The 16,024-nt window shown below is 34.6% G+C and overlaps 2 protein-coding genes across 7 annotated transcripts in view; one reads left to right on the top strand and one right to left on the bottom strand.

Annotated features, from left to right (window-relative positions):
- Positions 1 to 16,024, bottom strand: part of SLCO1A2 (solute carrier organic anion transporter family member 1A2) — a 118,210-nt gene that overhangs the window by 87,850 nt on the left and 14,336 nt on the right. The window lies entirely within an intron of this gene.
- Positions 4,159 to 15,357, top strand: LOC112665479 (islet amyloid polypeptide). The gene is made up of 4 exons (XM_025455297.3): positions 4,159 to 4,233; positions 9,885 to 10,079; positions 10,408 to 10,502; positions 13,991 to 15,357. The coding sequence occupies exons 3-4, from the start codon at positions 10,423 to 10,425 to the stop codon at positions 14,178 to 14,180; spliced, it is 270 nt and encodes an 89-aa protein (XP_025311082.1). The 5' UTR covers positions 4,159 to 4,233; positions 9,885 to 10,079; positions 10,408 to 10,422; the 3' UTR covers positions 14,181 to 15,357.

Raw genomic sequence — 16,024 nt, 5'->3', positions numbered from 1 at the left:
AGTCTGGCTAGAGGTTTATCAATTTTGTTGATCTTTCAAAGAACTAGCTCCTGGCTTCATTGATCTGTTCAATTGTTTTTTAGTTTCTATATCATTTATCTCTACTCTAATCTTTAGTATTTCCTTGCTTCTGCTGGTTCAGTATTTTGTTTGCTTTTTTCTTTCTCGCTTCTTCAGGTGTAAGGCTAGGGTTCTTATTTGAGATTTTTTTTGCTTATTGAAGTAAGCCTGTATTACTATAAACTTCCCTTTTAGAATAGCTTTTACTGTACCCGAAGATTTTGGACTGTTGTGTTCTCATTTTCATATGGCTCCATGTATTTTTTATTTCCTCTTCAATTTCTTGATTGACCACTTATTATTTATTAACATGTTATTTAACCTCCATATATTTGTGTTCTTTCCAGACTTTTTTTCCAGTGCTTGATTTCTAGTTTCATAGTGTTATGGTCAGAAAAGATACATAATATGATTTCAATCTTTTTGAATTTGTTGAGATTAGTTTTGTGACCTAATATGTGATGTATGCTAGAGAATGTTCCATGTTCACTTGAAAAGAATGGTATTTCACTATTTTAGGATGGAATGTTCTGAATATATCGGTTAGATACATCTGGTCCAATGTGTTATTTAAGTCCCCATTGACTTATTGATTTTCTGTTTGGATGGTCTATTCATTGATGAAAGTAGAGTTAAAGTCCACTATCATTACTGTATTACTATCAGTTACTTCCTTTATGTTTGCTAATAGCTGCTTTATGTATTTTGGTATTCTCATGTTGAGTGCATAAATATTTACAATTGTTATAATTTCTTGTTGGATTGTACCCTTTATGATTATATAGTGTCCTTCTTTTTCTCTCATTACAATATTTGTTTTGAAGTCTATTTTGTCTTACATAAGTATTGCACCTCTGGCTTTTTTTCACTTCCATTTGCATGATAAATATCTTAATATCTCTTCACTTTCAATCTGCATGTGTCTTTAGGTCTGAAATTACTCTCTTGTAGGCAGCATATAGAAAGGTCTTGCTTTTGTATCCACTCTGTCACACTAGTCTTTTGATTGGAGAGTTTAATCCATTTATATTCAAGGTAATTATTGACAGCTATGTATTTATTGCTATTTTATAACTTGTTTTATGGTTGTGTTTGTAGTTCTCTGTTCCTTTCTCCTTTTGCTTTCTTCTCTCATGTTCTGCTGGCTTTCTTTAGTGATATAGGTGTATAACATCTTAGGCATATAATAGTCTATTTTGCATTGATGGTCACTTAAGTTCAAACACATTCTAAAGGCACTGAAGTTTAACCGTTCTCTCCTCCTTCCCATGTTTTAGGTATAAATCATACCTTATGTATGAGGTATATACATACCTCATATTATACATACCTTATAATATCATACCTTATGTCTTTTTATTTTGTGACTCCTTTGACTAATTTTTATAGATATTGCTGCTTTTGTACTTCCAATTTTTCTTACTCCTACTTATGGTCTTTCCTTTCCACTCAAAGAATTCCCTTTAACATTTCTTGTAAGTCTGGTTTAGCAGTGATGAATTCCTTTAACTTTTGTTTGGGAAACTTTATCTCTCTTTCCATTCTGATTGATGGTCTTGTTGGAGAGAGTATTCTTGCCGCAGGTTTTTTCTTTTCAGCACTTTGAATATATCATGCCAACCTATTTGGATTACAGAGGTTTGGGCTGAATAATTAACTGAGAGCCTCATGGGATTTTCCTTGCATGTAACTGTTTTCTCTTGCTACTTTAAAAATTCTTTTTATCACTACTTTTTTTTTTGCCATTTTGATTGCTGTGTGTCTTGGTGTGGACTTTCTCGGGTTGATTTTGTTGGAAGCTCTCTATGCATATTGGTTCTAGATTTCTGTTTCCTTCTCTAGATTCAGGAAGTTTTAAGTTATTATTTCTTCAAATAAAATTCTGCCTTCTTTTCTCTCTCTTCTTCTTCTGGTATCTTTATAATGCAAATGTTACTATGTTTGATGGTGTCACTGAGTTCCCTCAATCTAGTCTAACTTTTTCATTAATCTTTTTCCCTTCTCCTGTTCAGCCTGATTGCTTTCTGTTATTCTGCCATCTAGGTCATTGATCCATTCTACTTCATCTTGTCTACTATTTAATATTTCTAAGTGTATTTTTATTTCAGTTACTGAGTTCTTCATCTCTTATTGGCTCTTCTTTACATATTCTGTCTCTTTGTTGAGGATATTACTGATGTCTCCACTCTTTTCTCAATTCCAGGGAATACCTTTATGACCATGACTTTGAATTCTGTAGCAGACATATTACTTATCTGTGTTTTGTTTGGCTCTCTTGCTGTGATCTTGTCCTGTCCTTTCATTTGGAACATATTCCTCTATCTCTTCATTCTGTCTAACTCTCTGTGTCTGTTTCTATGTGTTAAGAAAGTCAGCTACATCTCCTGTTCTTGAAAGTAGTGGTTTTATGAAAAAGAGGTCTTGAACAAGGGGTGGTGGAAAGGAAGGTAGGGGGTGGGGGTGACTGGGTGATGGGCACTGAGGGGGCTGAGCACTGGGTGTTATGCTATATGTTGGCAAATTGAACTCCAATAAAAAAAAGAGGTCTTGTAGTGCCCTGTGGTGCAATGTTCCCTACTCACCAGAACCTATTTGTTGTGTGCACCCTACTGTTGTGGCTGAGATGCATTTGCTTTTAGTCCAGTTATCTGCAATGACTCTCTTTGCCTGGAGTGACCACGATTTGGTCCCTGTGTTGTTAGCGGCCTAGTCTTAGGCCACCTTGAGCATGAGTTCAGTCAGACTAGGCCTTTGACAGTGGTGTGGTCCCATCAAAGTTCAGGGTACTCTCCCTGTGCTGTCCCATTAGAAAATCTGTTGGTGGGCAGGACCTGAGGTCAGACCAGATATATGTCCTCAGACAACTCCTGAGACTATAGTCAAACTGGTGTGGTTATCTTCCTTTCTTCCCAAGATAGGGGTCACTTTGTGGTGATACTAGCCCCTGTTAGGGCTGCTTGCATATTGCACACTTGTCCATCCACTTTGGATGGACTCCTGTAGAGGGCAAGTTGGAGAGATTGAGTCCACAGAAGAGCAAGGGGGAGGGCAAGAGGTAATATAAAGTTTTGCACAAGTCTGCTATGGGAGGAGACCTCCGTGCTGCTTTGGAGAGCTACAGACGCTAAGTTGGAGGAGGTGAGTCTCCAGAAGAGCACGGAGGCAGGACATGTTGTCAACAAGCCAGTTGAGAATATTCAGCTGCGCTGTTTCCCATGGGTGTCCATGTGACCAGTCTGGGTGGTAGAAGAAGGGAATGGCACGTGCCAGTTCCTTTGTTCTTGGAAAAGATCCCTGCTCCTCCTGCATATGCTCTGAAATTAGTAAATCAATCTCTTTCCCATATACTGCAGGCATTTTTCAAACTGCTACTTCCAGGCTATATCTCAGAGGTTATGTAAGCATAACTTACTCAGAGGTAAGTTATGCTTTCTCTTTAAAGGTGGGGACTCAGTTTCCTCTCATCCTTTAGCTCTCCCAGAGCCAATCATCTAATTTTTAAAGTTCCAGGTGTTAAGCCCTGCTGACTGTAAAATTTAATGATGTTAAGCCCCTCTGGTTCTCAAAGTCAAATATTATGGGTATTTGTCTTCCCTGAGTGGGTTCTCCTTGCCTCCAGTGCCTGGTATGGGGTCTATTCCTCTCCTTTCTCTGTGCTTACAGAGTCCCTCCCTCCTGGGGACAGTACTATGGGTGGGCTTATTTCCCAACTGAGTCTCTGTCCTTCCTGTCATTTTTGATGTGGTCTCTTCTTTATGTTCAGTTGTAGAGAGTCTGTTCTTCCAGTCTTCAGGTCATTTTTCGGTTGTTTACACTAATGTTGGTATTATGTAGATTTATCCATGGAATAAGGTGAGTTTAGGATCCTCCTACTCCACCATCTTCCCTAGAAGTCCCCAAGATAGTTTTAAAACTATGTAGCAACAACAACAACAAAATGTTTACATAAAAATCAGCTCTAAACTATCACTATTTTTATGTTTTCTATTTTTATATGTAAAATATTGTATATGTTCTGTATAGTTCAGGCATTGAATATAGACATTTTTGTATCATATTCTATCTCTAAAAATATTATTTTCTTTAATCATCTGTCAACAGGAATTTAGGGTGTTTCCCTGCATTGGTTATTGTGACTATGCTGCAATGAACATGTGCAGATATCTCTTCAAGGTAATGATTTTGTTTTCTTGGATATATAACGAGAAGTGGGATTGCTGGATCATATGGTAGTTCCATTTTTAATTTCTCAAGCAACCTCCATATTGTTTTCCATTGTGACTGAATTAATTTTACATTTCTACCAATGTTGCACAAGGGTTCCAACATGGGATAATTTGAGCAGCAAAAAAGGGGGATCAGGGCATCTGGATGGCTCAGATGGTTAAGCATCTGCCTTCAGCTCAGGCCATGATCTCGGATCTTAGGATCAAGCCCCACATTAGTGGGGGCTGGGGGGGCGGGGAGGAGGTCCCATCTCAGCAGGGAGTCTGCTTCTCTCTCTGCCTCTCCCTCCTGCTCATTCTCTCTCTCTCTCTCTCTTTCTCTCTCAAATGAATAAATAAAATCATTAAAAACTTTTTAAAAAGGGGATAAAAATACATATATGCAAAAATATGTGAGTTCACAATGAGAACCCCCCAAAAAACTCTTTGGTCATTTTTGGAGGAAGCTAGAGAACCAACTCATTATCATGTGCAGAAAACTGGTAAATAAAAGGAAAGAATAAAGCATATATCTTGCCTTTCCTTTAAAATTTTGCCTCAAGGTAGCCAAATAGTTAATGAGGAATGGTCTCCTTTATTGGAGAATTTCAGCTAATGAATGTAGAGGAAATAATAGAATTAGACTATCACTTGCAGCCTATAATAAAACAATGCTTCTAGCCAATTATCAGCAATAGTTGCTAAAATCAGTGACTGAAGGCCTAACAGAGAACTGAGAATTGGGCAATGTGGCTGACAAAATCTGACCTCACTGATCAATCTTAACACCACAAAAGAAATTCAGCCAGATGTTGTGATGCAATAGGAAATAAACAGTATCACATGCAAAGGATTCTTACCTGAATGGAATCAAGCCTCTGGACCAAACAACCAGTAGAGAGGAAATAAAAGTGAGAAGGGAACACATTAAATGATCCAACATGTATGCCATCAGCAAAATATGGGATGTGGGGAATTCTATACAATAAATAATCTAATTTCTTTAATAAGCTAATGTAAGAAAAAGGAGGGAAAATTATATATTAAAAGAGTCATGAGTGATGGAGAAACAAATATAATCTTGTTTAGATTGATTCAAACAAGCCAGTTAAAAATATTTTTTTCTAGACAATTGGAAAATGTGAACACTGAATGGATTGTTTAATTATATTAAGAAATTACTGTAAATTTTCTTTTTTAGTTAGGACAACAATTTTGTAGCTATGTTGCATAAAGTGCCCTTATCTTTTATGAATATAACACTAAAACGGCAGCCCTGGGTGGCTCCGCGGTTTAGTGCTGCCTTCAGCCCAGGGCATGATCTTGGAGACCGAAGATCGAGTCCCACGTCGGGCTTCCTGCATGGAGCCTGCTTCTCCCTCTGCCTGTGGTCTGCCTCTCTCTCTCTGCATCTCTCATGAATAAATAAATAAAATCTTTAAAAATATAACACTAAAACATACTACATATAAAATTGTGTAATGTTGGGCAGCCCGGGTGGCTCAGGGGTTTAGTGCTGCCTTCAGCCCAGGGCATGATCCTGGAGACCCGGGATTGGGTACCACGTCAGGCTCCCTGCATGGGGCCTGCTTCTCCCTCTGCCTGTGTCTCTGCCCCTCTCTCTCTCTTTGTGTGTGTGTCTCTCATGAATGAATGAATAGAATCTTTAAAAAAAATTGTGTAATGTCCAGGATTTGTTTTTAACAATTTAGTATGGAATGGAAGGAAGAAGGAGGAATGTAAAAGAAATAAGATAGATCATGTGTTGATAGTTACTGAAATTTTATATACATATAAAATTTTTCATAACAGAAAGTTTAAAATATAAATACAAAAATATCCATATAATATTGATATAATCCGAATGTTTTACTAAAATATTTTAGGAATGGAGTAAAGGAGAAAAGTAAATGCGTTGTTAAATGCCAACTTTTGGGGTGCCTGGCTCACTCAGTCAGTAGAGCATATAACTCTTGATCTCAGGATTGTGAGTTCAAGCTGCCCCATTTTGGGTATAGAGATTTCTTAAAAATAAACAAAAGAATGTAAATGCTAACTCTTTATCTTTCAGACTAGGATGCCAACATAAAACATCTAAAATTGATAAATCAAGAACGTCCAGAAAAATAATAATTTTTTAAAGATTTTATTTATTTATTCATAGAGATGCAGAGAGAGAGAGAGAGAGAGGCAGAGACACAGGCAGAGGGAGAAGCAGGCTCCACGCAGGGAGCCTGACGTGGGACTCCATCCAGGGTCTCCAGATCACGCCCTGGGCTGCAGGCGGCGCTAAACCGCTGCGCCACCGGGGCTGCCCAAAATAATATTTTTTAAAGATTTTATTTACTTATTTGAGACAGAGAGAAAAACACAAGTCGAGGTGAGAGAGAAGGGGAAGAAAGAGAGGGAGAAGCAGACTCTCTGCTGAGCTGGGAGCCTGATGTGGGGCTCAATCCCTGGACCTTGAGATCATGACCTGAGCCAAAGACAGACCCTTAACCGACTGAGCCACCCAGGCACCCTGAGAAGCAATTATTTTTGAAATATGGAGAAAACAGCTAAAATTGATTACTTAATGGAGAGCAAAATTCAAAAAGTAGGAAGAAGGAAGACAGAGATGACTGCTGTTTTAATTATTAGACTTGGGATAGCATTTTAATTTTTTAAAATTGTAAACACACGCAAACTTGATAAAAATAGAAATTATTTTCTAAAAGATATATAAAATATCTTTTCCTTTTAAAATTTTGATCATAAAAAAATAAAATAAAAAAATAAAAATTTGATCAGAAGAAGCCCATTAATGTGTATTATTAACTATATCCTAACCTGGCTCTCATTTTTATGCTCTGTATCCTACTCACTTGTTCCCTGTACCTAATCTACTGCCAAATCATGTAAGGATCCAGAATATGATTTGAACTCATCTACTTTTCTAACTTCTCTGCCATCACCTTATGTGTGGCATCACTGTTTCACAGCTGGACACTGCCATAGTCTACTACCAGATTTCCTGTTTTTACTCTTGCTCCCCTCTGATCCAGTCCATGCATACTAGTCAGATTGATGTTTTCTTACTTATTTTTTTTTCATTTGATTGTAGTTGACATGCAATGTTGTATTAGTTTCAGGTATGCATTATCAGATTGATGTCTTCAAGTTGCAAACCTGAACATGTCACACCCCTGCTGAGATCCCTTCAATAGCTTCATACTATCCTCTGAATAAATCCAAGATTTTTAACATGGCCTCTGAGCCCTGCACTCTCAGACTGCTGCTTATGTCTCCAGCAGCATCTTTACAGCACTTTCTCCTTCATTCACCTGAATTTCCACATGCTGTTTCTCAGATCTTAAACACATCCCCATCACTCTTTCCTTGGTCATCTCTAATGGTTTAAGATTCAACTTAAATATCACTACTTTTCTTTCTCTTACCACCATATTAATGTTCTCCACAGCACTTGCCACTTGCAATTGCATATATACTTACTTGCTTTGACTTTGTTTCCTCCACCAGCTCTAAGCTGCATGAGAGCAAGAATTTTGTTTTGCTCATTGTTGTATCTCTAGTACCCTAGAACATTCCCTGTCATAGAGTGGGTCCTTAATATTTATTGAATCAGTGAATAAATGGAATGTACAGTAGACCTAGATTTTCTCAAGCTTTAATGTGCATACAATCACTGAGGGGAGATCCTTTTTTAAAGGCACATTCTGATTCAGTAGCTCTGGGGTGGGGACTGAAATTCTAACAGACTTCCTGTGAGACAAAAGCTGCCAGGGCCTTAATTACACTTTGACTAGAAAGGCTAAAGCAGGTACAAAGATGAGTGATAGTAATGTTTGTCCTGTAGGAAGGAGTTTATGATCTGGTAATGGACTTGCCTCATAAACACAATCTAAATCATCACCTATCACCTTCACTTTCATTGATGTATAAAGCATAAAAGGCTTAATTAAGGCTGTTTGAGATTGGGATGGATGTTGACTTTACCAAACATTATACAAGACCCTCTAAGGCCATATCTGACTGTGACCAAATCATTTAAAGTGTTATAATAAGTTGCAAAATTTAAAGGAAGCAATTGGCAATTCAGTATATGAGAACAGAGATCCTTTTTAACAAGGAAATAAATATCGTGGAACAGAGGGATGAGAATTTGAATTTCAGTTTGCCCCTGAGTAGGTGTGTAATTTTAGCAGCTAAATTCTCTGAATTTTCGTATCAGCTGATGATGATGAAAACTTAGAGGCATGATAAGTGAGGTATCACATATCAATTAAATACTGTGCCTGGCATAAGGTAGCCCTTAAAAAAAATCAAGTCCTTCTGTTACTTTCTTAGGTAGAACATTTTCCTTATAACATCAATTTCCCAGAGGACAAGTGAGTATCATTTTTTGAATGAGACCTTTAACATCTCACAGGGGGAAAAAAAAAACAAATAATACTAGGAAAATAAAATAAATTTTGGTTTAAATGAACACTAGGCTGTAAATCAGAAAAACTAAGCTTTGGTTCAAGATTTCAAAATGAACTAGAGGTATAATGTTGAACAAGTTATTTAATATCTCTGGGCCTCTGTATCCTTTCTAAATCATTGTACATAGTTAAATACATTAATTATCTTATAGGAAACCATCATTCTTCCAAATCATTTGATTTTTATTTTTTTTTCCTTTTGGGATAGCAGTAAATTTTACAGAAATATTAAAATTGGATAATTTTATCATTGGATAATTAGAAAAAGGATTGGAAAAAAAAGTTTTTTTTCTTTCTGAAATTTTTACTAAACACCCTCCAGCCATATTACTAAGCTTTAAATAAGTATATGGACTCAGTGAACTTATTTTTTTTACTTGGAGAACTTCTATCTTTTTAAAATTACATAAATATACATGCTTTCACTAGCAGTTGGAATTGGAATTTGTTTTACTTGCTATATATGAAATTAAATTGTCATAGCTTGGAATATTAATTTAAATATAACTTGGAAATATAAGAAAAAAGAACAATGTGGAGAAAATAAAAAGTAACAAATTAAATCTATTCTTTCAAAGATAATTGCAATGTTTTTATGCAATAACAGAAAAAATTAGCAAAAAAAATTTAACTACATAGATACGTGTCACTACTTAAATGTTGACAAATGAATTTGGGGACTGAAAATTATTTTTTTGCTACCTTTAGTCTTCCACCTCCCACTTCATTATAAAGAGCTTCTCATTTCTCTTTTTTTTTAGTGTTCTTTTTATCCACTCTACCCTCATACTTTAAACTACTACTAAATGTTCATGGAATTAAGCCTTTGGGGTCATTTGGCTTTAGCTTCCTCATTAGATTCCTCAGTGTCCTCAGCTTCACTCTCTGCATATAAACACATTTGTTATTCTTAATCACTTCCTTTTATCAATCCCTGACTGGAGCATACTGATTAATCTTTGAAAAACCACACTTGTATTTTATAAAAATGGAAAATTCAAACTTCTGCTTGTGTGTGACACATCATTAACTGCACAAAGACACTCTGTATCTGCTATGTTAGTATTTACTGATGGGTTAATGTAATTATGACCCATCTGCTTCTGTTGTCTAATGAGGCACTTTCTATCTACAGGGATAGAAATTTATGACAGTCTCTTTGAACTGCCTGATGTCAGAGCTGGGAAAGGTGTGAAGTATATATAAGAGCTGGGTTACTCATTGGCAAGTGGGGGACAAATACTCCAGTGGATGCAAGCTTGGGATTGTTCATGAAGCTTTCTTACCATTAGAGGCATTCTCTGATATACTGACACTGAAACATTAAAAGGTAAAGAGTTTTTTGTTTATGGGAAAATATTATTTGTTTAAGGAGGAGCAGATTTGGGATTAAATATATTGCTTGTTTCAAAGAAAAAGCTAAAGGGGTAATGTGCTATAATATCAACTTTCCAGATTGTTCAGGGATGGAAATTCAGAAGGGGAAAGTTTTGAAAATATTCAAAAATTGTTTGAACAGTATCAAGGGACTATATCAGTATAATCTTTGGAGATTATGTTTAAAATGAGATTTTTTTACAGTAAGTTTTAGTCTCAAATTCCATCAATCAGAGCTATAAAAAATTTCTTGATTTCAATGCTGCATTATTCTTTTCCAGTAAATTTGAGAAACAATGTGTCTCCTGAAGCTGCCAGTAGTTCTCATCATACTCTCGGTTGCATTAAACCATCTGAAGGCTACTCCCATTAAAAGGTTAGTATTTTAAAAATCCTGTTTCTTTGTAAAATGTGGGAAAATTAGAATTAAAAACTGCTATATAACTAACAGCCCTTATGCCATTAAGATGTATCTTTCTGACAGAACTTCTGACAGACAGGAATGGATAGTTCCAGTTTTGTCAAGAAATATGTTATTGAAACCTAGAGGAGCAAAACCAGATCAGGAAGCAGGAAAAGCCAAAGGGTAGTAATTTCCACTATATTAACCTGGTTCTCAAATAAACTAGAGAAGCTTGAAACATATATTTTATATTAGGTGGGATTTTACTGCATATTTACATAGATTTTTTTTTTCCTCAGAGGGCTCTGACAATGTCCAAAACTTTTCATCTCCTTCTGGAAAGAAATACATAGAAATAATCAGGGGGCAAATTAAAATGTTAAGAACTAGTTAAAAAGCCATTTGCTCTTAGGGGATTCTTTCTATATTAACTCATATTAATGAAATAAAATTATAAAAATTATGTTATTCATCAGATTAATTCTGAGCTACTCTAAATGTAAATTAATACTCTTAAAAATGTTTTCAATAGGTAATATGTGCATCAGGATTTCCTAAGAAGACTTATTTTGGGAGGTGTCATGTCGTTTGAGTGGTAATTTTAAGGAAGTCTAAAAACTCTGTAAGGTGAAATGTTAGCAGTAATTATAACTTTCAGGGGGAAAGAACTGTAATTCTCCCTTTATTTAAAAGATTCTCAAGGCCAATTCATGCATACATCATAAACAATACAATGATAATTTGTGCCTAAATCAGTTGGCTCCTTACAGTTTTGTAGAACTGAAACTACACACTCTTTAAGACCAAGGAATATTAAGATTACTTTTGAAAAGTTTGCTTTGGAAATAATATTAAAACTTTTCTCATAGAATTATTAGCATCTTGTCTATTTTCCTTTGGGTTGTTTTTTGTTGAGGTGGCAATCTGTGGTGATATGTAAAGAGTTCTACAGCACCCACATGTAGTAAATAGTAGGAATCATCAGATTTCCTTTGTCCCTTCAGGTTTACCGAGTTTAGAGGATGTTCTTCTCAGAATTGGCTCTGATTTTCAATTGGATTTTTGGATAAAAATAACTGAAACTACATGATGTTTCTGGTAAACCAGTAGAACAATAGAATAACAGGAAAATTAGCAGTATTACACAGTATTTCTGTTCATATCTTGATCTTTTCTTTCACTAGATAAGCACCTTTATCCAGTTTGTCATTATGGATATGAGTTTATTATGAAGTGAACTTCACTCACAAATAAAATGCTATATAACATTATTTATTACCAAGTTATTTTCATGCTAGCCTCACAATCTCTTAATTTGAATTTTTATTAGGAATACTTCCAAGGCATTCTTCAGATTGCTCTTTAATGAGTTTCCAGAAATCTGGATGTCTGGTCATTTTTTTTTAAAGGGGAAGAATTTATCATCCTGAGCTCTTCATCCATGTAATAGTCTATAAATTTCATAAAATACTAAGAAAGCCTGTGTAGAAAATGACTCAAATCTCATACAACTTTAAAAGACAAAGCTGATGTAGATTTATCAATGTCATTTTTCTTATAAAATTTAATAGTCTCATTTGAGATCTTTTTTAACTTTTGTACATGTATGACATGAGATTAAGAGGAAACAAACTGATTAGATAAGCCATACCAAAAGATATTTTATACTTTTGACTGAGGGAAAAGGATCACACACTTGCTCACCAACTTTTAAACACTCAGTTATAAGTACCTGCCTAGCAGATAATCAGAGGTTAGCCAACAGTATAATTACTTCTACAAATTGAGAACTGGAGCAGGGATAGTTTAAAATGGTTTTGAAAATCTTTGAGGGGTACTTGGGTGTTTCAGGCAGTTAAGCATCCAACTCTTGGTTTCTTCAGCTCAGGTCATGATCTCAGTGTCATGAGATCAAGCCCCTCAATGGGCTCGGTGCTCAGTGCAGAGTCTGCTTAAGATTCTCTCTCCCTCTCCCTCTGCCACTTCTACTCATTTTCTCTCTCTCTTTCTCTCTGTCTAAAACGAATCTTTGAAGACTCTTGAAACTGAGGGGTTTGTAAAGAGAAACAACATAAGAGTGATACTTCAGTCTGTAGTCATCACTGTATAAATTCTTAAAGTTAGGAATTTGCACAGTGTGTAAATGGTCAATAGGTTTGAACTAGTGTCTGTTACGTCTGTTACTAGATACTAGGCAGGCCTAGTCTGCCCAAGTAGTTAAAGAGAAAAAAATGCCTGAAAGTAGGGGTGTGTTGCCTTTTTTTCCTAACCATTTCAGCCATCTTTTTCTATCTTAATGGTAGTTTGGGGTAGAATCTTATACATACTGATGCTATATTTACATGAAAAGTCTTGTTTGGAAAAGCAGCTTCATAATAATGAAACAAATCAACATAAAAGGTCTTATTATTTCTTTAAAGTAGAATGGTGGCTCTTATAGCTAACTCAAATAAGGTAAAATTTTAGTTGGAGTAATTTTAAGTCTGTTACAGACCTTAAGACCAATCATCAAAGTACCATTCAGACATTTAGCACATAGATTAGTTTACACTCTGCTCCAGGCATTTGCCAAACATTTTAGGACACATATCACTTTGAACCTTTCCAGTTTGACCCATTATTTCCTTTATTGCTTTAAATTTATTAGTTTGAAATATTTGATCAAAATACAATTCCTGCTTTTTTCAAGACAATTTTCTTCTCTTTTAGAATTAAACATCTGATGTTATGAATTATGGTTTAATTCTTAAAAAGCATTAAATCATTCCTTGGAAATGCACATTGGCCATGCTTACTACACATGCAAATGGAAATAATTAAATAGATAATATGACTAACATTAACATATAGACTAGGTATTTAAGTCCCAAAGTGGGTTTCCTTTGCCTAAATAATAGATTTGTCAGCATACACTTATACTCAACAGATACCTGACATTTCTCCTTTAATAGCCTGATTTAACTGATCTCAGGGAGCTTAACAAAAATATCTTATACTGCTTAATTTTCTTTGGAAAGATGTGGGAAATGAATATACATATTTAGTACCACATACTCCAGATTACATATAAATTTTATATTCCAAATCCTTTTTATATATTAGGAACTAGATTCACCAAGATTTAGAAGAATAAAAAGAAAGGGTTTAGAGGACTGTAAGACAAAGATACCCCTTTTTATTATGATTACTATCTGGAATATATTCTGAAATTTCAAAGGATTATATTGAGAAATTTAACATCGACTATAATGGAAGTTTTGTTATATGATTTCCTTGTCAAAAATTGCTTCTGCTGCATGTTCAAGGTGTCAAAAAATTTCAGTCATCTAGATGTTTCCAAAACAAATGCTGAGTTACTTACATGAAAATATTTTCATCAATATGAACTATTTGTTGTCCTATAAATATACACAAACCTGAGTCTAAGTCGCTAACCTTCCATATTTGTTCTATATTGTCAGTCACCAGATGGAAAAGCGGAAATGCAACACTGCCACGTGTGCGACTCAACGCCTGGCAAATTTCTTGGTTCGTACTAGCAATAATCTTGGTGCCATTCTCTCGCCTACCAATGTGGGATCCAATACATATGGCAAGAGAAACACAATTGAGATTTTAAACAGGGGACCATTGAATTACTTACCACTTTAGAAGTCAACGCACCCCTATCATTCTTACTTTCATGTATAAAAATATTCTAGTGATTTCCTGTGTAAGTTAACATTAGCATGAACATAAGTTTTTATGTACTATGTTTGTTAGCACTACATATAAATTGTTATGGTAAGAATTGTTTTAACTTTAATGCTAATTAAGACCCCATCATAAAAAGTCAATGTCTTTAAAAATGAAATGTTCTTGCTATAGATATTTATTTTGAAAACATATTAAAAAGTCATTCTTTTGCCTATATCTTTATGATCTGAGTTTGAGAACAAAAGAGAAAATAGTATTTGGAAACTTGGTAAATTGTAAACAACGGAGAGTGAAGTTAAGCACATTAAAAGTCAACAATTATAAGGACCCTTGTTAAGCAATTCTTTTTTGCATTGGATTTCTCAAATGTTTAGATAAAATGCTATTTAAAAAATAATTAATTTTTGCTCCTGACTCAGTCAAAATATTTTTTTAAATTATATTCTTTGCTGTATTGTTGGTATTAGAAGTTATTTAAGAATATAAAGGCAATTTGTGTTTATGAGGGTTTCATTGTGTGTTGTCATTTGATGACCTTTTATTAAACATAAATGCCCTTTTTTCTGTTCAAGTGGCTTACAGCAAACCTCGGTCATATTCTGATACAGGATATTGCAAAGGCAACTTGTGTTCCTCTTAATCATGTATGTCTTCAGTTAAAAGACCACAGAGTTATATATTTTATGGTAACTTATTTTGTTTGTTAAACTAATTGGACATTTCTGGCAGAGGTTACATGTGTGTGATACACTTTTCTTGAAGAAAACTGTTGAATTGGACATGAAATGTAATGTTTCCTCTAATTCTCATTCTTACAGGGGTTCTTGTTTTATCCTGACCATGATTTAGTCACCTTTGGAAGTAGCATTAACCCAGAACAACTGCTATCATGTTGTGTTATGCCATTCCTAAAGACACTAAACTTGTATTTAAAAAAAATAGAAAAAAATCTCATTTTTAATGGGAATCTAACTTGTTAACTTGACTTATACACTAAAATTTCCCCTTATGAAGTGTGCCTTAGATTACCATATTTTAGTTGTGTGTGTATGAGTGTATAGCAACAGATGATATTTATAATGATTTTATGTCATAAGTTGCACGTTAAAATAAATGAATGTATAAATTCCTATTTGTGATATTCGACTGTCAGCCCTTCTTTCAAAGTAGATTTGAGTTCAACATTTTAAATTGAGTAAGGTGTGATTAAGTTACAATTTCTTAAACTTCCTTATTTAAAATTTTCCTATAATAGTCTGCTTTAAATAAAACTCTATTGCATATCATGTCTATATCAACTTTCCAATCTATCTTTGAAGAGTTAAAAAAATGTAATGAGTGTATATGATATTCAAGGACAATGTATATAGTAGCAGATAAATATCAGGAATATGATGAGAAGAGTTATGTGTAGTTATAGTGACCTAACAACCTTTGGTGCTAAGGAGTAAAATGTAGTCAGGGTGGCTATGTAACTTATTCCAGCTGGAAGATTTTGGAGAAGAAAAGAGTCACTATATTGATATGAGAGATATTAATAGTAAACACTCTCAAGTTTATTCATTAAATTTATTATCAAAGTAAAACATTTGAACAAATTCCATAGTGTTTTCTTAGCTGGCAGGCAGTAGGGATTTAAATATATAAAAGTTGGGAATGCTTTATTGCATGAGGCTTACCAAATACTTTTCCAGATTTTTTATAATTGTGAAAATAATGAGTAAAATTCAATTGATGTAATTGGAGATATCAACAGTAAGTTTTGATGTTTATGTTTGTCCCAATTTTTCTCATTATGT

The sequence above is a fragment of the Canis lupus genome, chromosome 27 (assembly GCF_003254725.2).
Source record: "Canis lupus dingo isolate Sandy chromosome 27, ASM325472v2, whole genome shotgun sequence".
Taxonomy (NCBI): Eukaryota; Metazoa; Chordata; class Mammalia; order Carnivora; family Canidae; genus Canis; species Canis lupus.
This window is presented reverse-complemented; position numbering and strand designations above follow the sequence as displayed.

What these genes read in the sequence shown, in the direction of transcription:
- LOC112665479 (XM_025455297.3), top strand. Translation starts at nt 10,423, where the DNA reads ATGTGTCTCCTGAAGCTGCCAGTAGTTCTCATCATACTCTCGGTTGCA. An exon ending in AAGGCTACTCCCATTAAAAG is followed by an intron (nt 10,503 to 13,990) that starts GTTAGTATTTTA and finishes CTATATTGTCAG; the next exon opens with TCACCAGATGGAAAAGCGGA.